At 42.4% G+C, this 25,080-nt stretch overlaps 1 protein-coding gene across 1 annotated transcript in view; it reads right to left on the bottom strand.

Moving 5' to 3' along the window:
• ZCCHC2 (zinc finger CCHC-type containing 2) overlaps positions 1 to 25,074 on the bottom strand; it is a 52,694-nt gene extending 27,620 nt beyond the window's left edge. Inside the window, exons 1-6 of the mRNA XM_025048087.1 lie at positions 24,944 to 25,074; positions 24,207 to 24,743; positions 11,129 to 11,243; positions 8,944 to 9,020; positions 6,484 to 6,555; positions 2,477 to 2,589 (exon numbers count right to left, since the gene is read on the bottom strand). Of these exons, the coding sequence (XP_024903855.1) occupies positions 2,477 to 2,589; positions 6,484 to 6,555; positions 8,944 to 9,020; positions 11,129 to 11,243; positions 24,207 to 24,743; positions 24,944 to 25,006 (977 nt within the window). The 5' untranslated portion in view covers positions 25,007 to 25,074. The remainder of the gene's footprint in view (positions 1 to 2,476; positions 2,590 to 6,483; positions 6,556 to 8,943; positions 9,021 to 11,128; positions 11,244 to 24,206; positions 24,744 to 24,943) is intronic.
• Positions 25,075 to 25,080: the final 6 nt, after the last annotated feature.

Here is a 25,080-nt window from a genome sequence, read left to right as displayed (position 1 = left end):
CACTGAAGCCAGCGAGGACCAGGTAATAGCACATGCCGACTTGGCCCTAAGACATCCTAACATTCTGTTGCCCACCACACCCCAGAGGCTGCTGTCTGGCATCCTCACCATCTCCTCCAGTGCAGACCACTGGGCTCACACTGCCAGACCAGCCTCCTGCAAAATCACAGCTGCAGAAACCCCTCCTGAGCCCCCTTCAGATACAGCTGAGGCCTGCTACCTGACGTGTGCTGCGGGAACCAGCATCTCTTGCAGCCCACCAGAACCCCAGACCTACGGAGCGGGCACACGTGCTTTCGGAAGATCCCCAGGGATGCACATGCCCATGGAAGTCTGGGCAGCATGGAGACCTGGGGACTCGCCTGACTCTTCCTCACCATCACAACCCACACCTCCATCAGTCTCGGCCCCGGAATGCTGTGACCACTCCCTGGACCCACTGCCCCTCCTCTCGCTCCAGACCCTTCCACTGTGCCCTCTGAGATGGCCCAAACATTCAGGCTCCTCGGTGGACACATCCCGCACCCTGAGTAAAATTCCGCTGGACGCCGGGGCCCGGCTTCCTTCACAGCCCGAGCAGGTGGAAGGGACTCATCGGCTCTCCCACCAGGTGCAGGCTGCGGGGATGGGGCACTCCCGAGGCTGGTCGAGTCACGCACCGACCTTCAGGTCGCCCCTCACATTCACGTTCAGTTTTGGCCCCTGCCTCACTGTCTTCTTCACTCCAAGGCTTCCATCATGCTGGGGGTCTTCGAAATCCACATGGGTGACCACCAAACACTCCTAGCTCTTTGCTTGGCTGCCTTGTCCCCAATGACTCCACCTCCTATTTTATTTCGGTCATTTACTCCCACAGTCACAACCTGGACCCTGGCATTCAACGTAAATACCGTCCCTCCCAATTTCTGCTTCTCTCCCAGGAGAGCAAACATTCATGGCTCCCTCCCGGCCCCTCCTCCTCCTGAGAACACTCACTGCCCCGCCCCGCCCCCGCTCCCCCAGGAAATGACAGCACTCTCTGCTCTCCCGCGCAGTCTGCAGTCTGCGTCCGAAGTGGGCCGTCTTATGTTCAGAGGGCAGATAAGAAGCCTCGCTCAAGCCTGGACTCTGAGCCACGTATGCGCCAACACTGCTTTTGTCTTCATTAGTAAGAACTGCAAGATTCCAGGGAAACAGCACTTGTTTCCTCGGCCAGTCACTTTACTCCTCTCCCCTAAAGGGAAGCTCTGCGAGAGGTGAGTGTGACAATTTCCCAAACCACACTCCAGGCCTCTAACATCACAAGCAACTGTCGCCTCAAACTCGCTACCCCGATGTTTCACTCTCATCTCAACCCGATTCTTTATCTGACCACTCCCGCGACACCTGTGTCCTCTCTGGGCCAGCAAACTCAGCTGTTTTCACTGAGAATCTAGCTGTCCATCATTTTTAAAAACACTTTTAAAAAATATACCCTTGCCCCACTGTCCTTGTCACATCCAATAAGGTCCTTATCCAGGACAAATCCAACCATGCTTTCCTAACACCTGGGCCTGAACTGCTGGAAAGATTTTTTAAAAAGTCACATAGTGTGATTTCTTGATCTTCAATCTTGACGGACTCCAACCCTTGCCCGGCTGACTAGGTTCCCCGACCAGGGTTGTTTTCCACATCCCCACACAACTACTTCAAATGCCTTCTACTCTTAAACGGTTGACCCCGCCCCCGCCAATCTACCCCTTCTTAAGAAAATCTCTTACTTTAGAAAAAATATAAGCCAGTAGGCAAAAGATCCCTCACTACCCATCATGAAACAATTTACCTATAGCCACACCCACACCTGTGCAGGACCCTTGTGCCACCAATGATTCGCCGGCCTCTGTCTTCATCTCCTCCTCTCTCTAGGGGCACACGGGTGATCTGGGAGCTAACGCAAGACAAGGTTTGTGTCCTGCCCCCCACCCCGAAAGCACAGGTAACACTCGCCTCAGCTACACCCATCTTTTCCAATAACCCGCCAACCTCACAAGGGCAAAGACCTGCCCTCCACCTCCAGAGAACCTCAACCGCCACCACTGTGCTGAACCACCGCTGGACAGAGAGCAGGAGTTCCGGAAGGAGTATTTCCTTTCGCTTCCTCACCCGTTAGCCGAATCTTCTTGACAACTTACACAAAACAAAAGCTGCTCTCTTGGACAAGGGCCTTTTACAGTAAATATTTTATGGAGAAAATAAGAAGTTTCGCAGAATATTTGTGAATTTTAGAAGCACTCATTTATGATTTCGGAGAGGTGAAGAGTACAATGATAAAAAAAATCAGTCTGGTGTCTTTCTGTGAGCCTAGACTTAAACAACACAAATATCAAAAAGTCCACTTTAGAAAGTACTCCAGTGAAAGCTCTGGGATGTGCCTTAGCACCCCATTCTAAGTCCTCAGGACAGCCTGTGACCCAGTGTGCGTGTGGCCCTGTTGTGGCAGTGTCAGGCATATCGTTACCTCAGGATGGACTCTAGATCGTGATGTCGCCGTTCTTCCCTTTTCAACGAGCCCTGATTCAGGGCTCTCAGGATGGTCTTGTCAAAAGTCTCTGAAGACAATTCCTTTGGAAGCTAGAAAAGAAAAAGAGCATGGCCAGTGTTCAGCTTCTCACGTACTGGTCAACGTGTGACAAGCCAAAGGCATGACAGGGGGATGAACGCCTCCTGCTCGGTCATCGTCCAAAAGCAGCTCCTGTCCTAACCCTCACCTCACGGTGCCCCCCACTGAAGCTGCTGCCTGCCCTCCGGGAACAGCCCCGGGCGCCCCAAGATGCAGGGGATCCAGCAGCACCCGACATGCTTCTGGTCTGGGACACGCCTGCACATACCTCACACTCTTAGTTCCCCATGCCACACAACAGTGACACCCACACCAAGGTTCTTTATAAGGGGAACATTTTGCCTAGCAGAGCTAGTGTATTTTTTTATCCTCGAAATGTAATCTGAAAAGTGTTACCTCTGCCTTTATAGTTATCATTTTCATGCTTCCTGCTTTACGTCTGAACCTGAGGCAACGTCAGATTACCAATGCCATACATCAGATAAAGAACCGGGTGTGAAAGATATGGTGAAAACTCTTAATCTTACCTACATTTAAAAAAAAAAACACCTTTTCCTCGATGTGATGATGAAGGTACCCTCAGAGTAATATAAAAGAAACCACAAAAAATCATCGCTTGGCCGAAAAAATTTTTTAACTAAAAATAAAATTTTAAGTCATTTATTAACCAGTTTAAAAAAACTCCTAATGAATTTATTCTTTTTATAAAACTAACTATCCAAGTCTTTCGAGAATTCAAAGTTTTAAATTTAACTTTTGATAACTAGTCTTTGCAATAAACTCCTGAATTACTGGCACATTCACTAAAATTAAGAGTACCTAAGGAGCCCCAGGAAGGTATCGATCTATTCAAATTGTCAATTTACATATCAATCTTTAATTTGAGATCCCAAAGTAAGTATTCTTTTGACAAATAAAGATCTTGAGTCAACAATTCGGAAATGGAAAATATAACAAAGTCAGCAAAAGTATTACTACTTTTAGGCACAGTGAGACTATGGAATCAATAAGTTATGTGAGAATGAAACTCTTCCTGGTTCTTTCATTAACCTGGTGAGGCTGAAGGCTGGTGACCCGCACACCCACCGCAGAAGTCAGCCCTCTGACCACTAACAGGAAGAAACAAACTCTGAATCTGCACGTTTTCCAAACAAAAAAATGACTATTAATTTCAGTGTTGCTTTAATATAGATTTAGGACACTAGATATATTTTACCCCCATTTTAAACATGATGTCTCCTAAACACCTGTACCCAGCCAAAATCTACCCAGCTTCATGGATAAGTCTATTTCAACTACTGAATGGCTGATGGCTCTTCTAAACACAGAAAGGTGGGAGGACATCAATTTTTTTACCTAGTCAATGACTGTTCATGTGACTGGGCAGAGGGCCGATGTGCAGGCATCAGTATTTGCAAACTGATTTATTCTCAAGTAGTTTTTAATTTCCAGAGACTATTTCCAGTGCTAGAGGAAGGCACATTTGCTAAAAATACAGCTCTAGATCATGTCTCTTCCGTGGTAGTCACTCTTTTGGATTTTCTTACCTCTGGGTCTTTGTTCCCACGCACCCAACCTCAACCTCCAGAGCCCTGGCTCAGCCTCAGAACGAGCTCAGAGTGCTGGAAGGTATTTATACCTTGCTACTGCAAGCTTTTCTTTAGAAGCACTGAGGCCTAATGGATAACCATCTATAAGACCTCATCACAATTTAGTTTTTGTTAAGTCCTCATTCATTCATTTAGTCAACCAATATTCAAACTCTGCCCCTGTCCTAGGTACTGTTTTAGGCCCCTAGGTACTGTTTTAGGCCCCATGCATACACAGTGACAGAAGAAACAAAACCCTGTCTCCACGGAGCTTCCATTCCGGGTATGAGAAATGACAGGCAGGGTGTCAGATGAAGCTGCTGAAAGCAGCAGGTGAAGGTGGCTAGGAGGATGCGGAGGACAGAGGCTGCCTTTTACGTGGGAAAAAAGGATTTGAAAGCACTGACCTCAGACTCACTCTTCCGCATTGTAGCAAACGAGAAGTGCAGTTAAACAGCATCTACAAGCTAGAATCTACTTGTAGCTTGTCAAAAAGACACTTTTTGCTCTTTTGTCCATGATTTTAAAAGGAAGGTAAGAAAGAAAAAAGATGATAAACTAAAAAGTGTAATTTATAACAGGCAGTTAGTTTCTAGAAGTATAGGATGTTGCAGATAATTTCATGTAACGTGATAAGGCATGTGTCCTATTTTAGAAAATACTATATATAGTCAAACATTGGCTAAGCAGGGAAGGATCATTAATTACCAAAATTCTTAAGAAGGATTTTAAGAATTACTGGGGCTGTAATATTTTAAAGCACCTAAGCCAAACTCATTACGTAACCTGCCTTGAGAGGCGGCAGTGCTGGACCCCCACCCTGTCCAACTCCACACTGCAAGGCGTTTCAGCCTTAGCTCTCTAGCCTACCCGCCGACATCAGAATCCTGCCATGGAAAGGGCATCAGAAGAAAGAGCACGTTCCTCTCTAACCCAGATGAAGCCTGCTCACGACTGTGTGCACTTAAACTTTGATGAATTTATTCTACCAAGAGAGAAAAGTCGCAAACAAGTAGATTATTTAAAAGCGCGCGTGTGCGAGTGGGATGAGGCATGCCTGCCTTTCCTCATCGGGGGTGCTGATGGCCCTTCTCCCTGAACAGCAGTGCTCACGCACCCAATTCCTTCCACCGCTCTCTCCTTCCTCCCCATGCTGTCTGAGGCTAACATGTCACATGCGTATGACCTTCGGCGACTGGAAATTAATGATGCCCCAATCTTTACATGCAATTAGGTCAATAGCTTGAAGGGGCTGAAGGGAGTTCTCATTCCTTATCCAAGAGTCGGTATAAAATAAGCCACAGGTAAATGGAAATATTCAAGTTGTCACTGAGTATTCTCAACCAGCAGAACTAACACTGACAGCACATCGAACTGTGTGCTCCTCAGAGCCAGCACCTACTGTGCTGCTCAAAGCTCTGCAAGCTGGTGACAAATAGCCTCTTAGCTTTCAGAATGAAGAGAGTCCCACGTGCTCTGAAAGTATATATTTATAGTGACAAGCACACAACTTAAAAAAAAACCAGCACTACCCTGAAAATTTCAGCTGTTACTGTTTCAATAACTATGTCACATCTTTATCTCTAAGTTAGTAAATGAGTTGGGCATGTTTCCTCTTTCTGGGCTTTGTTCTATCTTCCTATAAACAATAAATTTTAAAATATTTGCTTATAGAGAAATACTATTTTATTAACCATTTAAATCTATTCCCTTATTTTAATATTTATCTCTACCCACACACTTTTCAATAAAATAAGTATAAAAGAAACAGACAAGAGTTTGAACAAAATGACCTGATACCTTTCACCTCTGCAAGTCTATGCTTCCATTATCTCTTATTCTCAATACTCTGGAGATTCTATCAGTGTGGGGAGTAGAGGGGGACCTGGAACTCAAAAGAAGAACAAATGGACATCTATTTAGGAAAGCCCACTGAGAGCTGAAGAGCTGTTAGGTCTGAGAACCACTGGCAAATGCAAACACGCTTCATCTCATTTGGCAAACGCACTCTTTTCATAGGAAGTATTCTTGCAAGCAGCCAACAACAATACACATCTCAGCAAGGAAGCAGGCACAAGGTTCCATTTTTTTTTTTTTATATGGGGAAAACCCTTCATTATTTCCCTATATTGGTAACATAAGGTAAGAAAACTTATGTTTATAATAACAGGATATTTTCTACAGCTAACATTTATGGAGAGTTCTCCAAAACCTTTATAATATATGTTTTAATTTTCCTGGTGTTTCTGATATTAATGTTTTTGGATTCTGTATATTACACGAAAATCAGTTTAACAATAAAATCTATACTTTTACCTTCAGTAGAAATTCTTGTAGTTCTTGGTGAGTTTTTGTTACTGTTGTAACTGAAAGATCAGACCAATTTACCTGATTTAAAAAAAACACACATATGGTTATTTCTTAGGAGTAAAATGGCTGGAAAAAAGCCATGTGTAAAACAAAGGGCCTCATTTAAATTGATTAACTATTAGAAATATAAAGTTAACCTGGCATTGTCATAATTTCTTCAAAATTGTTAAAATTAATTGCACATTGACATATTCTCAAAAAAATTTTAAATAACTTTTCAAATTGCATGGTTTTTTAAAAAAGCTCTTTAAAAATTTGGCTATATTTTAGTAATTTTTCAGAAAGGGAAATGTCTTACAGTCCTTTCTGTGAAGTGGCAGGACTCTAAATGACTCTGACAGTACAGATCCATGCCCCAAGAAAGAGAAAAATTCTATATCCTGGAACTTATGAAATATACATTTCTAAGAGAAATAGCTAGTGTTTATCACCCTTCTTTGGTAACGCCATATTGTATTTTTATGGGGCTTTGTGGTTTATGAAGAGATATTGACTTTATCTCAATTCTTTAAAATCCTATTAAGATGGATGGGGCAGGTATGACTATCTTCATTTTCAGATAGAAAAACTAAAACAAAAAAATTCACGTACTTTGGTCTGACCCTCAGTAAGCAGAAGAGCCAGAAATGAAATCTATTATGCCTCTTTACCTCTTGGATACCTTTATACCTTAATTCGGTGGACCTTATGGTGGGCCACTAATAATTTCTACTTTATAATAATTATTTGAGCTAAGTAAATACTTAAACTATGCTTATATCTAAGCCTTGCCAACTAATGGTATCATAATCAGATACTTAGAAATACAGTTCTCAATGTCAGCAATACGTTCTGTGACTTTAAAGAAGATAACATATAAATGAAACCAATTTTACCACAGGCTAACTGATGTAAACAAGGGTTAAATTCCTAAGGCATCTCATTAACATTTATCAAAAACAATGCTGAATGAAACGATGCTATTTGAGGACCTGCTGTACATATAAATTTTTTTCTAGCAACCCTCAAAGCAAATATGCATATTAACTGACATGTCTTTAACAGTATGTTGGACACTGTTCTCAGTGAAAGGGACATAGAGTGGACAAGACAACTGAAGCCTCTGCTGGCTGAGGTCAGAGTCTAGTGCAAGAGACAGATCAAAGCGAATGGATAGATATATAAGGATTCCCATCACTGGTCAGTGCTCCAGAGAAAACGAACAGGGCCCAGTGTGGGAGCAGGATGAAGCACATCAGACGGGTGCCGAAAAATCCCTCAGAGGAGGGAGCGTTTGAGCCAGTCTGTGAGTTGAAGGGACGTCAGCTGTGTCATGGTCTGGGGGTAGATCTTTCCAGAGCAAGGGGACAAAGACCTTAAGGAAGGAACAAGCTAAGAGCTCCAGCAACAAAAGAAGAGCTGGTGAAACTCAACAAAGAAAGCAAACATGGCTTGTGCCAAATGGTAAAAAACATGGAGATAAGAACTTAAAATATGCAAAGTGAGGCTATTTCTCCCACAAAGAGGAAGCCAGAGTTCTGAAATTCATTCAATGACTGAACTGAGTGAGTCAGGTATGGTGAGATGACAGAAGATGGAGACTTCTGCTCTCCACGAGATGATAACCTACTGTAAAGAAAAAAACACCTAACCCAAATGTAAGAACCTATGAAAGATAAGATGGTAGTGTACCTGAGATGAATAAAAAATGATTTTGTTGGAGGATCAGAAATGATATCATGAGTAATATATAGCTAAAGTTTGGCAAGCAACACCTCTGGAGAGGAACTGAAGTGAAGAAGCACAGAAACGTGGCATCATTCCACGTGGCTTAAAGGTACAGTCAGCTTAGGAAAAAAAGGCTAGAGCCGGAAGCCCAAGCAGGGAGGAATAAGGAAGATGTGGACAAGGAATCCATGTTACAGTGAACGGGCAAAGAGGAGACGAGGCTCTGCGGGTACTCAGAGTTATTTGAGACAGGATGACAGGACAGCGATTAGAGATAAGAAGACAAGGCAACAATGGCCACAGAATAAGACCATCGTGGAGAAAGGAAAAGAGGAGAAAAGCATCAGGGAAAACAACGCCAGGAAAAGACAAAGCCCATGATTCTGATTTAAAAAAAGCTGGTGAAAATGTTTACCTTTACTTTTTAAAAGATGTATCTTACACCTTAAATCTAAGGCTCTTCTTTCTTTTTAGCAGAACTGTCAGTCATTTTAATGTGGTACAATTTTTAAACTTGGCAAACCATGTAGTAACACCGAAAGCAGTATACTCCCTTCATTAAGACAAACATGTACATATGCACAGCTTTTGTAAATTACTAAACCTGCCGCCAGTTTTTCCAAAGATTAATTTTAATTCTTTATAAAAGCTCATTTAACAGGGTATGCGAAGTATCTTTTGTGGGTGAGAGTAGCTTACTTTGAAGGTGTACTCCCAATATCTGTCAGCCCTTTTTCTTTGGACTCCTTTCAACGTGATCTTCTCAATGTGTACAGCTGAAAGAAAGAAAACATGCTGACTGTTCTATAGAGAGAGGTGCGTCAGTCACCCAATGCGACAAATGCTCCACGATTAAGCTACTTATCTCCATCTTTCCCGCTGCCCTTAAGTCATGAAATAAAGCAAAAAACCCCACAAGCATTGCGATGTGCCATCCATCCATGAAGTAATTTCTTCCTATCTCCATTCGGCATTGAGTGACTAAGTAGTTTCAAGCACTCTGCTAAGCACCAAAGATAAAAAGGATAGATAATAAAAGGCACTTACAGTAAAGATTTTTTTCTAGATGATAATCTTCAAACCTTTTATTCAGATTACTACAAATACAGCACTTTGGAGGCATTCAAAAGAAATACTTAAACAATTATGAGGCTGGCTGTAATGAAGATAATGAAGGTCACAGGGAAGAAGCTAGGAAAGTGACTCAACAGACTAGGGTCACAGTTGAATTTAGGAGACAGGGAGGGGATGGAGAAGAGGACGGAAGGATTCACTATGCCTTAGAGAAAGAAGTTAAAATAGAAGAAGTAGAATATGCAAAGCAACGAAAGTATACAGGAAGAATTAAGATTGTTATAGATCACAGAAGGCGGGCACTGAGAAAGCAGGAAACCTAAGATGACGAAACTGGCTGGTAAAGACATTCGTAATACACTAAGACAATACCATTACCAGTACTTGGTGCCAACTTTCAAACGTTCAGTGTGTGGTGGCCTGCTTCTGGGCCCTTAGAGGGCGAGAAATACTGATGATGGAGACAAGAGAAAATCTCAGGAGCCAGGTAAGAAGGCTGCTCCGCCTCAACTGCCGCAGCATCAGAAAGGCCCAAGTGGGGAACGAGGGGTCTGCTGCGTTCAAAAGCTTTTCTATTACGTTATGTGATGCTATTAAATAAAAGCCATCTGAACTACTCTATGTTCAGAAATAAAAAGCAGCTCTACTCCTGCAGATCAGTGGGTCACAGGTAGGAGACAACTGGGGCATTATGGAGAACGGGAACCCCTACGGCTGTGTCTTCAGCCTTGATTTGATCTGTGATCTACCAGAATCTTACTCAAAATGAGTAAGACAAAAGAGTATGTGGTGAGGAATGGCTGCTAATGGGAGATCGTCCTCCAACCCTCGTAAATTAAAACCGAAAAGCACAGACTACAAACATTTGTTTAAAAATTAAGACTGTAAGAAAAATCATCTATAGTATGACCCTAACTGTTACCATTTTGATGTAGTCTTTGTTTTTTGTTCTGTTTTGTTTTTTAAAAAAGGACCTTTGCTGTAAAACCAAATTCTGCTTTAGGTACTCGCATGTTCAGTGAGCTTGGCTGAAGCAGTCTATGATTCAAATAGTTTCATAGTCTTGAATAGAAAAGGTAAATATGTGAATTTAAAAAGAAAACATTCATACCTTTTTTCTCCTGTGAGAAAAAATGTATTACACAAAAAGGATTATTATTGGGACTAAAAACAGACAACATATTGTTAATTCAAAGCTGTTATAAATGGATGTGATGCTTTTTGTCTATGCTTCACTCTTCCAAGGCTGCCCAGGTGGCAGTCTACATTTTCCATTTCAATTTTTTCCCTAAACACAGGTTTAGGGAAATGCTAAAAGAAGAGAGTATCTCAACTTTTTTTTTCACATGGCAATGTCTTTTTAATCCCCCATCCCAGCCCTCTTGAAAACGGCATTACCGCAGGAAGCACAGACTTGTAAGAAATGTCTTAACTCTCTTCCAGTGACCTTTTGTAAAGTTCGCTTTTTCAGTAGAAGCTGAGCACGTTCTACAAAGATATTAAATACTTTGGGAATATGTTAAGGTCTTTGCCCTCCAGAGATATGCAACCAGATTTAAGACAACTGACTACAAGGCAGAGCCAAGTAAGCATGCACTAGGACAGGCCTTGCAAGCAAGCACTGCAGAGCAAGAGCCCAGATGCAGACTCAGAAGAAGTGGAAGAGCTGGCATTTGAGCTAAACCCAGGACCAGTAGGATTTCTCTACTCCAAAAAGGAGACAGAAGAATTAGAGTTAACCAAAGTAATCAGCACTCTGCAGTCCTTCCAGGTATAGATGCTCTAAGTTCACACAAAGAATACAGCATACCTTCTCGCTGTGTTCTATGAGGTGCCACAGTAAGTCCGTCATGAGATACCGGGGCTTGTTCTGCTGTTAAACTGGCCTCGGCACTTTGCATGTAATCACCATGAGCAGAGTCATTCTAGATGAGAAAGGGGCACATGTCAATCTACATCACAGACTAAGAATAGTAAATTCCATAAAAATAAGCCAGATTAAAGTCTTATATTTTTTTCCCATAACCGTTGACAATATTACTTTATATTATTTTCAGGTGTACAGCATAGTGGTTAGACATTTATGTAACTGACGAAGTGACCCCCCCCCGATAAGTCTAGTACCCACCTGGCACAATACTTAGTTATTACAATATCACTGACTATATTCCCTCTGCTACACTTTATATTCCTTTGACTATTTCATAGCTACCAATTTGTATCTCTTAATCCCTTCATCTTTTTCATCCAGCCCCCCAACCTCTCTCTCATCTGCCAATCATTAGTTTGTTCTATCTATAAGTCTGTTTTGTTTGCTCGTTTATTTTGTTCTTTAAATTCCATACATAAGTGAGATCATATTTGTCTTTATCTGACATCCTCTAGATTCTTACATTTTTAATAGCAACTACTCTAATTGCAATTTTTAGAGATCAAATAGATGATTAAACAGTAAGGGCACAAAGTGTCAAAACAGTAAGGAAAAGAAGAAGTATCAATATTTATGTCCATTTAACAATAATATTCTACCAATTATTCACTATCCCAGTTTTCTTGGGACATACTGCATATTACTGTTTAGAATTGCCAATGATTTCAATTCTATACCAAAGTGAACCAGAATTGAAGGAACACATATAAAAAGAGATGGTACCTTTTATGCTAATCCCCCATATGTAAGGATATTGGTATTTTTTACATTAATTATTACACAATTTTAATTCATTACTTGATTTTAGTGATAGTCTAACAAGTTGCCTTGTTAGGAAAAAGTTTTACAAAAGGTATCAATACATGCCGAACCCTTCTAAACTCTTCTAGAATGCATGGACAGTGAGTGTACTACTAAAATTAAACCATCTACTGGGTGCAATAAATCTGAGTTTGCTCAGTCAATCATTAGTGAACTGGAGTTCGTAGGACAGCTGCTTCAAGTAATAAAGAGCATGCTAATCTTATATACGGCTCTCCAGAATTAAAGCATCTTCATGTGTATCATCTTCATGTGTACGCTGTTACTGTAACACACTGGGGAAGCCGAACAATAAAACAGCCTTTTAACAGTTCTTTATCAAAACTACACCTTACCCCTCCTCCATAATCAGAATCTTAAAACACTTCTGAGACCAAAATCACCTCAGTTTCAAAAATGAATTACAATTTTATAAATCTGTAATAAATATACATTCGTGTTTTAAAACTGTATAAAGAAATGAAGCAAACAAGAAGAGCCTAAACTTCCCAAGAATCCTAATTTAAAATATTTTGTTCTGCTGTCTAATCGCATCCTGGCCTGACAATGAGTATGAGTTGTCAGTTGACAGCTCCATTTCTGGGAATAAAAAGCATCACATTAGTTACTCTTGGGAGCTAAGTATCAGCCTTATATAGCAGTTCGTCTTCCTCTAGAAAACAAAGGAAATAAAGACTGTCTACACAGAATCACTTAATGAAAAGAAGAGCACAGATCTCCTAAGTCAAAATCCAACTTCTGAAACATTTAGCATGATGGCATTCACCAATTTTCAATATTACTGATTTTAAAAAGGTAGATATAGGAATTCCTCTAACAATAACAAAATCATGTATATCCTAACCCAGACTATATAATCACTTACTACAAATAAAACATTAGCGTAACAATGCTGTAAGTATTTTAAAAATTAAAAAAAAAAATAAAATAAAGCACTGTAATCCTTTCAAATACCTGTGTTAATTGGAAGAAGTTTAGTTGACTAGGTCAGCCATTTCTTACAAAATATTTTTCTACTCTGCTTACATGTGGTTCATAAATTAAAAATAACACACACCTTCAAATATAAATAAGTGCAAAATGTGCAAAAAAAAAACCACAACAGTTTTCATGAGGGATATAAAAAATCAAAACCATGAGATACTACTGCATACTCATTAGGATGGCTATTATCTAAAAAACAGAAACGTATTAGCAAGGATATGGAAAAACTGGAACCCTTGTGCATTGCTGGTGGGAATGTAACTTACTGAGGCTGCTATGGAAGACAGTATAAGCAGTTCCTCAAAAAATGAAGCACAGAATCACCAGATGATCTAGCAATTCCCCTTCTGGGTGTCCATCCAAAAGAGCTGAGACTCGGACAGATAACCTGCACTCTAACGTGCACTGCAGCATTACTCACAGTAGCCGAAAGCACACAACCCAAAGGTTCATCAATGGATGAAGAAATAAACAAAATGTGGTATATAGATAATTGAATATTAGCCTTAAAAAGGAAAAAAATTCTCATATATGCTACAACATGGGTGAACCCTGAGAACATTACGCTGAGTGAAATAAGTTTGAGAGAGACACAAATGGACGCATATTGTATGATTCCACCGATGAGGTACCTCGAAGAGTCAAATTCATAGAGAAAGTAAGTAGAATAGTGGTTACCAAGGGCCAGAGAGAGAAGAAACTGGGGAGTATTTGCTTAACGGACAAAGAGGTTCAGTTTGGGATAAAAGAAAAGCTCTGGAGACGGATGGTGGTGACGGTTGCACAACAGCGCGAATGTGCTTAACGCCACTGAAGTGGACAGCCAAAAAGGATTAAAATGGCAAATTTTGTTATGTATATTTTACCACAATTAAAAAATGGAAATTCAAAACAGCAATTTTATCCTGTTGCCTCCACAAATATTATATTGAAGCAACTATGAGAAAGTAGTTTGCTTCATAATCAAAATCAAATTTTAAGAGCAAAATTTAACAACCAAGAAAAAGTCTCCTGTTTAATTACCTAGGGAGAAAAATGGAGTTTGAGTTTCTATCCAAGGACCTAAGTTCATCAACCCATGAAATATCTACTAATTAAGTTTTCTGTCCTCCCTCCCCAAGTCTCAGCACGTATCACTTAAGAGTTAATTCAGAAACTACTTATAAAATTTAAAATTTTATTAATTTTAAATTTTATCTAATTTAATAAAAATGTAATCTAAAGCCTCAGGAGCTACAGAGGTGTGAGTCATGAATTTTACCAGTTCCAACAGGGGGCGGGGGGGCAGCTCTGCTTTGCACATGCCAGTCCTCTTTCCACGTTACATACGCTTTCTTTTATTTTGAGCAGGGGAAAGGGGGCCATAAAATTGAAAATGACTGGTTTAATGGAATCTTATAAAGGAATTATATCCACTTTCTCTATTAAGTTCAGATTTCCATGAAAATGAAATACAGATGACATGCCAGAATTGGCATTTTACAAAGACCTGTTAGATCAAAGTGTCAAGACCAAACAGAAAGCGGAGAACTTGTCTCTGCTTGGGTCAAGATGATGCAGTTTAAAAGTTCTAAGCCTGCAAAAATAGGCAGAACACAGAGAACTTTAGTATGTGCTCTTCTTTCTATAACGCATCTGAGTACAGCTTTTTCTGTCCTGTGGCAGCCAGCCTCCTCTAAGAGCTCCTGGTTAACTCAAATCCATGTATCATGTAACAAAGGTGAGCTGGACATCTGGCTCATTCCAGAAATTACTCAGATTTAACTTTACACATATAGATCCATTACAATTACACACGTGAGATTTCTTTAGTGTGGGGACGTCTGTGAAACAGTCAAGTGGCTGGACAGTCCTAAAAAGACTCTTCACTGAAAACACAACACGAGAACAAAGGTCACATTGCCTTGCTGTACTTTAACAAAGGTCTAACTATATGCGGGGTTTATTTTAGCTCATCTAACAATGTTCTACATATTTCCTCTAGTCCTTTGATATAGGCTGTAAATTTACAAATACCAAGACATTCTCTATTTTTAAAAAAAGCAGAAATTTAAGTTTCTCAGCTTTTTTTTTTTTTACTAAATTTACTAACTTCTTCACAAGTTTTTACTCTCATCGAATAAGACCTAGAATGTTAATGTGAGTCTATAGCAACAACACCCTATTGAGTTGCTGTGGTAAAGACAGCCAAACATACTCTGATACTCCTCCTATCACAGGCGAGTCTAAGTCTCCAAACGGCAGACCTGGGCTGGCTTTAGAAGAGTTGTCTGACCAATACCAAGTGACGGAAGGCATGTTCCGGAGTGCTAAGGATAGATCACAAGGAACCTTGCAGTCTGGGCCCCTTCCTCTTGGAGTCCCGAGTCACCATGCAAGAAGGCTGCCACGGTAAAGACTATGCAGAGAGAGGAGAGGGAGAGACAGCGACCTCCAGTCCCCAGCCATCCTGGAGGAGAGACAAGTCACCCGTGCCATTAGTTACCTGTCAAAATTCCTGGCTCAGAGAACTGTCAGAAATAACAATCGTTGTTAGTTTAAGCCACTCGATTTTGGGGCGACTTATCCAGTTACAAATTTTAAATTCTCTTTAAATAACCAGGGTTAGAACTGAAGCAAATGCTATTATTAAGCAAGATCCATAAAAAGTCTTGAATGTTAGAAAATGATTCATTATTAGAAACATTACTGAGATGTTGATTTTATTTAGTGGAGAAGAGGGGAGAAACTGGGGAGAATTTAAGACTTACTTACTGTCTGCCTCTTTAATTGAGAGGATGCAGTAGAAAAAGCTGACGTTTGTCTCATCTCGTCTCAAGGAAATAGCACAACCCAACCCAAATAATGCCTTAAATCACGCTACAGCACCTGGTAGAAGGCAAGCTCAGGTGTGAGAAGCAGCATGGCTGGTCAACGTATAAAAGCTGTGCTGCAAACAGCCAAACTGACAGCTCAGAGAGAAGGGAGACCAATCAATCAACAGCTCAAAAACAGTGTAATGTGGATTTATGTTGAGCGTGGACTCCCTTCCTATGTAACTATTTTAACTAGAAACGTGAGGATAATGTGATTTGGCAAGACCGATGTATCAGAACTCTTACAAGCATCTCGCTACTGAATGTGGGGGCGAAGGGCAGACGACTTAATCTGTGTATACTCTTCCCCATCACAGTCCACTGACCAGAGCAGGCCACGCACTAGCAGTTCTTAACATGACATTAGTGAACAGTAGTCATCTGTGCAGAGTGAGGGTGAACTGGAACCGGGTGGGTGGAACAAGATGGGGGAGGGAAATTCATCACCGTAACTTTACTTTGAGGAACTCTATGAATTTATCACAAATTAAAACACTAAAATTGTTGATATCATTGCCTTTTCTAGAGAACAGAACCTTAGGGCCCACTATGAGAAAAGATCTGGCGAAAGCATGCTGATGTCACACGAAGTCTATAGCGAGGAGGGGTTTGGGGGTGAAAGAGAAGTGAGGGCAGCAGTTTTTACCTAAGAACTGGCCCCGATGTTTTCCTTGTAAAACTCCCTTTGTGGTTGTATTTCGACCTGAATAATGCCATCTGTAGTTAAGAAGAGGACTGGTGAAAAATATGAACTACTGGCCCAGAAAATGACCAAGGTCTAGAACGCAGAGGGGGAGTGGTAGAGGCTTCCCAGCCCAGACCACAGCCAGGGTCCACTCTCTTTGGCACCAGCATCTGTGTTTCCTTCACCAACCGTCTGTTCTCCTACCATGGAAGGGAAGAGATCTCCACTTTTACCTCAAAACTAGGAGAACTGCTACATCCCTGGGCTAGCAGCCCCCAAATCTTTAAATCCCCACTTTGCCAGGATGTTTTCAGGTGAGGTGAAAAGAACACACCAGAGAACATGGGTACAAGAGGATTGATGGAGGGTGTGCGCCTCCCCTCCCTAGCCCCCTAGACGACAGCAAGGGGGCAAAAAGGGGCACCTGGAAGGAAGTGAGATCAGAAGGTCACAGCCACCGCATCAGGAACTTCTAACTCCTACACCAGAGCCACACACAGCCTGCAAACCCAGTGGAGAAATGTTCTTGCAGAAACTAAAGCTTATAGGGTTTGAGAAGGATCCTTGAAAGTAAGTGAATTATAGGTTTGTAAATATTAGTGTTGAGAAACATTGCATTAGGACTTGTATTTAATGCCACCTGTTAGAACAGGCACCCTTTCCAAAATAATAAAACCACTTAACACCACCTTCTCATTGAGCAACCTTTTAAGTATGATAACCCCGTTCTCCAGGAAGTGCTCTCCAAAATGCTACAGCATTTTAATTCACATATGGCCACGTTGTCCCTTCTAAGACCACTAGTGAATTTCAATCATTTGACTCCCAAAATAAAAATCAATTATACTGCAAGAAAATTATGTTTCTTTACTATCCCAATTTAGACATTCCTGACAAGAAAAATAAAAATTCCACAACTCTTATAGATTGCTCACTCAATGACCAAAGTAAGTTTTTAACTTTCCGATCATAAGCAAGGTACTATTTCAACTCGGCATCTGACTCCTACTGCCCCCAAGCAAATCACAAATTGGAGATCAACACCAGAAAACTACGCATGCTACCCAAACAATAAGAAAATAGTTTATAATTTATGACCTTTTCCATTCCATCGAAACATCATCTATAGGTTTGCACCAATTTATGCTCTCCCCACAAAAGTTTAGTTAACTCAGGAAAGACAAAGATTTTAAGAGTAATTAATAAGCACAAGTATTCAACATTCACTCAATGAAAATTCAGTTCAAATCTATACTATTCCATGCTTTTTACCTAAACAATTGCTTTTATTATTTCCAAAACATCTGTGCCTATACAACTGCAAATATTTTTTATAACTGATAAGTATAATTCAATACAAGACTAAAAAAAATCACTCCTGACGCACTTTGTCTTACAGCAATTTATCATATTGTACTTTTCAGAGCTGTACATGAAAAGCCTAAATAAGCACAGAAAATTTTGACTGAGCACTTAAAATATATGCAACATAGACAAAAAATGAGATGTGATACCTGAGCTTTTGGGGAACTTAAAATCCAGGATGGAAGGTCAATTTTATAAATTAAAAATAATTTAAAAAAATCAAAGTAGTATCAAAATTATAACAGAATACACATGCTACTGGAATTCAGAGGTGGCGAGAATCTTACGAGAATCTTATGAGAAGACCACCATAGGGACAATTCCAGAGAGCATCAATACAAGAAGTGATGGCATGAAACAGCCTTGAATGAGAGGCAGGATGTATGAAAAAATTATGGGAAAAAGGGATTTTGAGCCCAAAGATTTATTAGTGGCCAGGCTCCATCAGTCACTGCCAGAAAACATGCTGTGATTAAACACTGCTTTAGGAGGATGTATCTGGCAGTAGCAGCCAACAGATAAGGCTGAAAGCAGGAGAATCTGTTATACAAGTCTAGATATAAAGTTTCAAATGCAAATGGTGTCAGAAAGGATGAGGAAGGGGTAGATTCAGGATATGAGGGTATGTCAGGATTAAGGTTATCAAGCAAATCAAAGAGAATGACTAGAAATATAATGGTACCACTGAAGAGAACTAGATGTGTCTGGAAGATTTCTTTTTTAATCAATGATGCATTCTTTTCTTACATACTAAGTTTAAAGTGACAGCGTCCAGTTCAGGCATGCACAAGCACACAAATTTGCAATGGCTCCCACTGCAAACTGCTGGCAACTTATTCCTCACCTGACCTTCAAGGCCCTCTTCAAACTTCTGTATTTCCGTTCATCCACTGCAACCAAATTGTGGTAGTCAATAGATAGAGCTTGATACGTATCTTTTTTACCAAGCATTTTCACATACATTATAGTGCGTTCATCATCACAGCAGTTATATATGCAATAAATGGTGATAATATCCCTATTTCATACTGAGCTATATGAAACCTGTATTGACTAAATAATCTGCCAAACTGATCTTTTCAAAACCTAATCTGACCTTAAATGAACTACTTCTTGAATGAGCACAGCACACTTCTCAAGAGCTAAGACATTTAGAAGAGAATCAAAGGCCAAAGGTTCCCTGGAGCACAGGAAGAACAGAAGGAACCAGACTCCTGAGAGCCCCACAGCTCTGCCACCTATAACATAAACACCGATTAGGCACTTCCACCCCTCCCTATTCCCGCCCCCCTCCCCGGGGACTGTTTACATAGACTGGATAAAGGAAGCTTTTGTAACAAAGCATTCTCTGTGAGTAAAAGAAGTGCTGTGACACGCAGTCCTCCACAACAAGAAGCAGAGCTGGTAAAGTGAAGCTCATCTGCTTTGACAGGAGTGCAGGCCTTTTCGCTTCTCTTAAAAAACGAACAACAAGAAAACATTTAGCTTCACATTTCTCCAGGAAGGACGAAAATATTAAGTAAGCTTAAAAATTAGCACTGGTCCCCACTCCCAATTTCATAACATCTATAAAAAATATATTTTAAAAGTTCCTTAATCATCAATGGATTCCAGTCTGTGCATTGAACTAATGAAAACTTGTATAACTTACAAAACTATGAAACAGCTTTAAAATATAGTTTTCCAGACAAATGTGAAAACTGGGTAAAGATTTAAGTAAACTATGGTTTCTTGGCAGTTAGTAACCCAAATTCTAAATATATATATTTTCTCCACTCCCATCTCCAAATCCAGTATGGGGAGAATATGTACCTTAATGATTTGTGACCCAGAGAAATGCTTCCTTTGGGCTTCTTTACAATGTATTAACAAAAATAACTGCCCCAAATAAATGTGTCTCCAATACTACTTTTCAATTACCCACTCTTCCTGAACACCAATTTAGAGGGATGGGAATAGAGAACAATATAGAAAATACTACACCATATGGACTTTTATTAGGTGGGAAAAAATCCATTCCTGAAAGCACCTGATATCACAATCTGGATGACTGAATCTCAGTGGAAAAGAAAAAGAAATTATCATTCTCAGCAGAGAACTCGTGCTCAAGACAGTACATTAAGTATTTTGCACTTTATCTCATTAATTCAATCACCACCTCAAAAGGCAATTATGATTCCCGTTTTACAGATAAGACTGTGGCACACGGATTTAAGTGAATTGGTTAACAGCAGAGAGCTAGTGGCAGAGCTGGAATTGAAGCCTCCAAGTCTAGTGCTCTAATAAATATGCTCTACTCTGTTTCAAGGCCTCTGACAGCCTCTAGAACGGCAGTCCCCAACCTTTTTGGCACCAGAGACCTGGTGCTCCTATGCGAATCTAATGCCTGATGCCAGCACTGGGAAGCAGCTACAAATAAAGATGAAGCTTCACTGGCTCACCTGCCGCTCACCTCCTGCTGTGCAGCCGGGACACAGATACAGGTCCATGGCCCAGAGGCTGGGAAGCCCTGCTCCACGTACGACATACTTTCTACACATCACCCCCCCCCACACACACACAAAATCACAGAAGTTTGTTTCTATCTTTAATTGAAACATGAGTACTATTTGCCAAGCAACTGTTTTGAGGATACCGAAAACAATCTCCAGAGAAACACTGCCATACCAACGACATTAACCACTAACCATTACTATGAGAGTCTATGCTTTTTTCACCTTTGCTTGTAACCGTGGAGCTAAATCTCCACAAGTTGTAATATCCATTTTCACGAGCAGTTAAAGGGTGTCTTTGGGCATTCGAAGAAAGCAAGCTTGCCTCTTTCCTCTTTTCAATGCAAAAGAAAATCATTACCTTTAAAAAAAAGTGTGCAGTTTTGTTGTTGCTATTGCTAACACATTAGTTTGGGTTCCTAACATGAATGGAACCATTTTTAAAACCAGGTCTTTTCCCTTACACTATAAATGTAGTCTGCAACTTTCTCAACACATAACTATGGCAATCACCCAAACTTCCTAAGTATACTCTTAATGAGTAGTTTCATTACTGCCCACCGGCTTATTTGTTGAATTTTATGCAAGTGACTGACCGGCAGTCAACTGCAGTTGTGAAGAACAACACAAGTCTCCAAAAGGCAATGCCAACACTTAACTACAATCCCGTGTAACATTTACTCTAAAATCAACCAGACCACCCAGGAAAACTCTAGAAACTTATTTACTCTCCCTCCATTCTTCTAAAATGATCTGATAAGTCTATTCTAGTGGTTAAGTTTATGGACTTATCATCTCAACTATTGGCATTATAACTGTGGTATGTCACTAAACAGTTGCTGAGCCTGGTCAACTTGAAAGCATACAATTAATATAAAATTCGCATTAAAGCACATATTCTACCTGTAAACGTTTTTAAAAGTTTTTTAAAAAATAAGCTGCTGTATATCAGGTACTGGATACAAGTCTTGAAAGTGTCAGGAACACTTTCTGGGTCAGTAAACCCTTACTCTACTAGAAAAGAAAATTACAAAATTAGTTCTACTTTATTCATTAATATGGATGATACTTGGACCGTAGTAAGGAGGATGATTCCTAAGCAATTAAAAAGTTACATAAATGTGTCTAAAAGTTCTTCCGGGACAATAAAAGGCTGCCACAGGTATTTCCCCCTAGTACTACCAGAGTACACCATCCACGTGGTTCTCCTCTAAAATCCGCGCACCCGCCTAGCCCAGAGCAGGTTCCAGGGACGCGGGGGAGGGAGTACCGTCTTCAGCCCGCCCCCCCGGGGGAGGGGCCTGCGCGCCGGTCACGTGAGCGGTGCGCGGCCGCCATCTTGCCGGGAGGGGGGAGGGGAGGAGCCACACGGGACCCGCCCCCAATCGCCCTCCGCTGGTCAGCCGCGGGTCGTGACGGTGGGTCCCTCGCGCGACCTGCGGCACTGACGTGCGAGGAATGGTCGAGAAACGCAGAAGATTCCGGCGCCTCCTTGCAAACTCCAAGGTGAGCACACCCCGGGATCACTGGGGACAGAAGGTCGAGGAACAGCTGGGCGCGACTACAGCGAATCGGGATTGAAATCAATCCACCCCCATCGGCAGCCTCTGGATTGACAGCCTGGAAGCTACAAGATCCGCGGAAAAAATGTCTTCAAGGCCAGAACATGCCACAGCTGGAGGACCCAGAGTCTACGCTAACAAGCAGAAAATGCGGGGTCCTAACAATTTAATGAGACGAAATGATTTGTTCCGGTAACCCTAAACAACTATTGGAGAAAAAAGTATAACACACCAACCAGTGTCTAGAGATAGCCTTCAGCGTCACCTGTAGTATGTGTAAATCCTATAATTTGTTCCCCCACTTCAACTCATGGCCACAGCACAGGGCACCGCCTGAGAAGTAACGATGTGCTGAAATGAATGGCAGCATGCCCAGCCTCACTTCGTACACTCCTCCCAGCACTCACTGGTAGCCAGAAAAGGCCACACACTGCAGTCAAGATAAAAATCTCATTACTATGGTTTGCAAGCATCTCCCCCTTGTCTAGTCGCCTTCCAACACTTGGATTACAAGCAAAATTTAAAGGAAAAAAAGACTAGCAGTTCAATCAGAAATTAGTTACCCTAGTAATGATATGAATGAAATAATATAAACGGTTACATTGTGAGGCAGTTTCATTATACTTAAAATCTAAGGTTATCTTTACAATATGTTCTATAACAAGAAATGTTTAAAAAGTATTGCTCCTGAGTTCAGGATTTATCTCAAAATTTAATGGCAGTGGCATATAGGACTTTTAGAAAATATTTTATAGGCTGAAGAATTGCAAGGGTTTTTACCAGCAAATACATAGTTGCATACTAGTAGTAAACAAACATTGTAAGATAAATGGGTACTACTGGGTACTAGGCGTTACTACATCTGAATTTGATGTGTCCTAAAATGTGAATCACTTCACGCAGAAGCCTCGTTTTAAAAAGGAGGGGCTCATCCTAGGTTATCGCTAAATCCCTTCCAGCCCCAAATTCCTTGATTCTATGGGTATTGAGTCCGCAGAGCCACTAGATAAATACAATGCCCAGTTTTACTTCCAGGGTACTGAATGACAGCAGATACATGAGTTGAAGTAACTTTCAAGCAAGGTTGGGGAGGGGATCCCCTGTTCCAATATATTATCCTTGAAATTGCCTAAATTGAAAAGTACGCCATCCAAATTAATACATTTTAAGAACTTGTGAACCATGATAATAAACTTATTATACAAAATTTTTACTCCAACTGAAACCTACTCCCCTCTCTGCTCCATTAAATTGTCACGCTCAAGAACTTTATATGGGGCCTATATTATTAAATTGCTTTCACGGCTCCATAAAAATTTCATCTTTAATGTTTACAAGTGACTCATCTGCTTTCTCGTCTACTACACTTTGGTGTTTAATAACTTTATAGGAGACAATACTTATGCCTATAGTAAAGGCCCAACAAATTACCCCCGGAACCATATCCGGAGGCACGACTCGAGCCCGTTAGAAAGCAGGTTACGCCAAAGGTAAAGGCATAACCAGCCCGCCCTAGAAAAGGTTTCTTACCCAGACAACCCGCGCTTTTACTTGAGTCAGTTCGCAGGTCTCCGCTTGAGATTTCTTCTGCAAATCAAGTTCTCTAACCAGGAGCCAAAAGACCCTTACGACCCCTTTTAACTCAGGCACATGCTGAAGAAAAATTTTAAAAGTCCCTTCGTACCAAAGACGACAGCAGGCTGGCAGCGCACCTTAGGCCACCTGGCTGAGGGGTAAGGCAGAGCTTTAGAGCGTGCAAGCGGAGCCCGACGGCCAGAAAGGGAAGGCGCTGCCCGTGGCCAAACCGCAGCTAACACGCCGGCTCCTTTGGCACTTCGCCTTTCTCAGCACCTAGGGCTCGAGAGATGCTCAAAGCCAAAAACATCCCGAGACCCTTCATCCAAGAGGGGGACCCGGGATGAGAGTTCCATGTTTTCCGTGGCAACTCCGGCACGGAAGAGACTTCTAGAGCATTCTGTTATGGCGGGTGCCTGTGTGTGCAGGAGGGGGGGAGGTGAGGGGGAGAGTGGAACTGAGCGGCCCAGTAAAAAGAAGATGAGTACTCTGGGGCTGGGAGCGCGCGGTGGGGATTCCGAGCCACCTGCGCCGGGGTCAGGCTAGGCCACGGGGTGTCCGAAAGCTGGGCCGGGGCGGTGACCGGCCCGCGGGGGCTAGGTGGCTCGCGCGCCCTACCTGGGCCCTGGGGCCAGCAAAGTTGCACGACTCCACCTCCGCGTCCTCGGGGGCTCCGCGGAGCGCGCTACGGAGCCTCTCCAGGTGCTCCCTCAGGGTGACCCGCTGGTGGAAGGAGAACGCCGGGTGCAGCGAAGCCATGGTGAAGAGCAGTAGCAATTCCTCCTGGGCCCTGAAGCCCAGCCCGTCGCCGGCGCGAGGCTCGGCACCGCTGCCTTCCCGGCCGGAGCCGTCCTTCTCGGGGTCCTCCTCGCCCTCGCGCTGCTCGCCGCGCTCGCCGGGCTCGTCCTCCGCGCAGCCTCGCGAGCCCTCGCCCCGGGCCGCGCGCAAGCTCTTGAGCACCGAATCTACCTGGGGCAGGAGACGGTGCAGGCGGCCGGCGGCCTCACGGTTCTCCGAGCCCAGCAGCGCCAGGTAGACGATGAGGCGCGAGCGTACAGCGGGCTCTCGGAAGTCGGCCAGCGGTCCCGGGTCCGAGAGGCCGTTGGCCTTGGCCTCCGAGTCTCGCAGGTAGTGGTAGTCCTTGCGCGCCAGGTCCTCCAGGCACGAGCCGAGGAAGCGCAGCTCCAACGGGTTGCAAAGGTCCAGCAGCCCGCACATGAACTCCAGACGCTGCGCCGAGCCCAGCGCGAGCGTACAGCGGGCTCTCGGAAGTCGGCCAGCGGTCCCGGGTCCGAGAGGCCGTTGGCCTTGGCCTCCGAGTCTCGCAGGTAGTGGTAGTCCTTGCGCGCCAGGTCCTCCAGGCACGAGCCGAGGAAGCGCAGCTCCAACGGGTTGCAAAGGTCCAGCAGCCCGCACATGAACTCCAGACGCTGCGCCGAGCCCAGCACCAGCCCGAACCACTCGTACACTCGCTCCTGCTCGCGCAGCGCCG

The sequence above is a fragment of the Pteropus alecto genome, unplaced genomic scaffold (assembly GCF_000325575.1).
Source record: "Pteropus alecto unplaced genomic scaffold, ASM32557v1 scaffold14, whole genome shotgun sequence".
Lineage (NCBI taxonomy): Eukaryota > Metazoa > Chordata > Mammalia > Chiroptera > Pteropodidae > Pteropus > Pteropus alecto.
The sequence above is the reverse complement of the archived record's forward strand: the minus strand, read 5'-3'. Positions and strand labels throughout refer to the sequence as shown.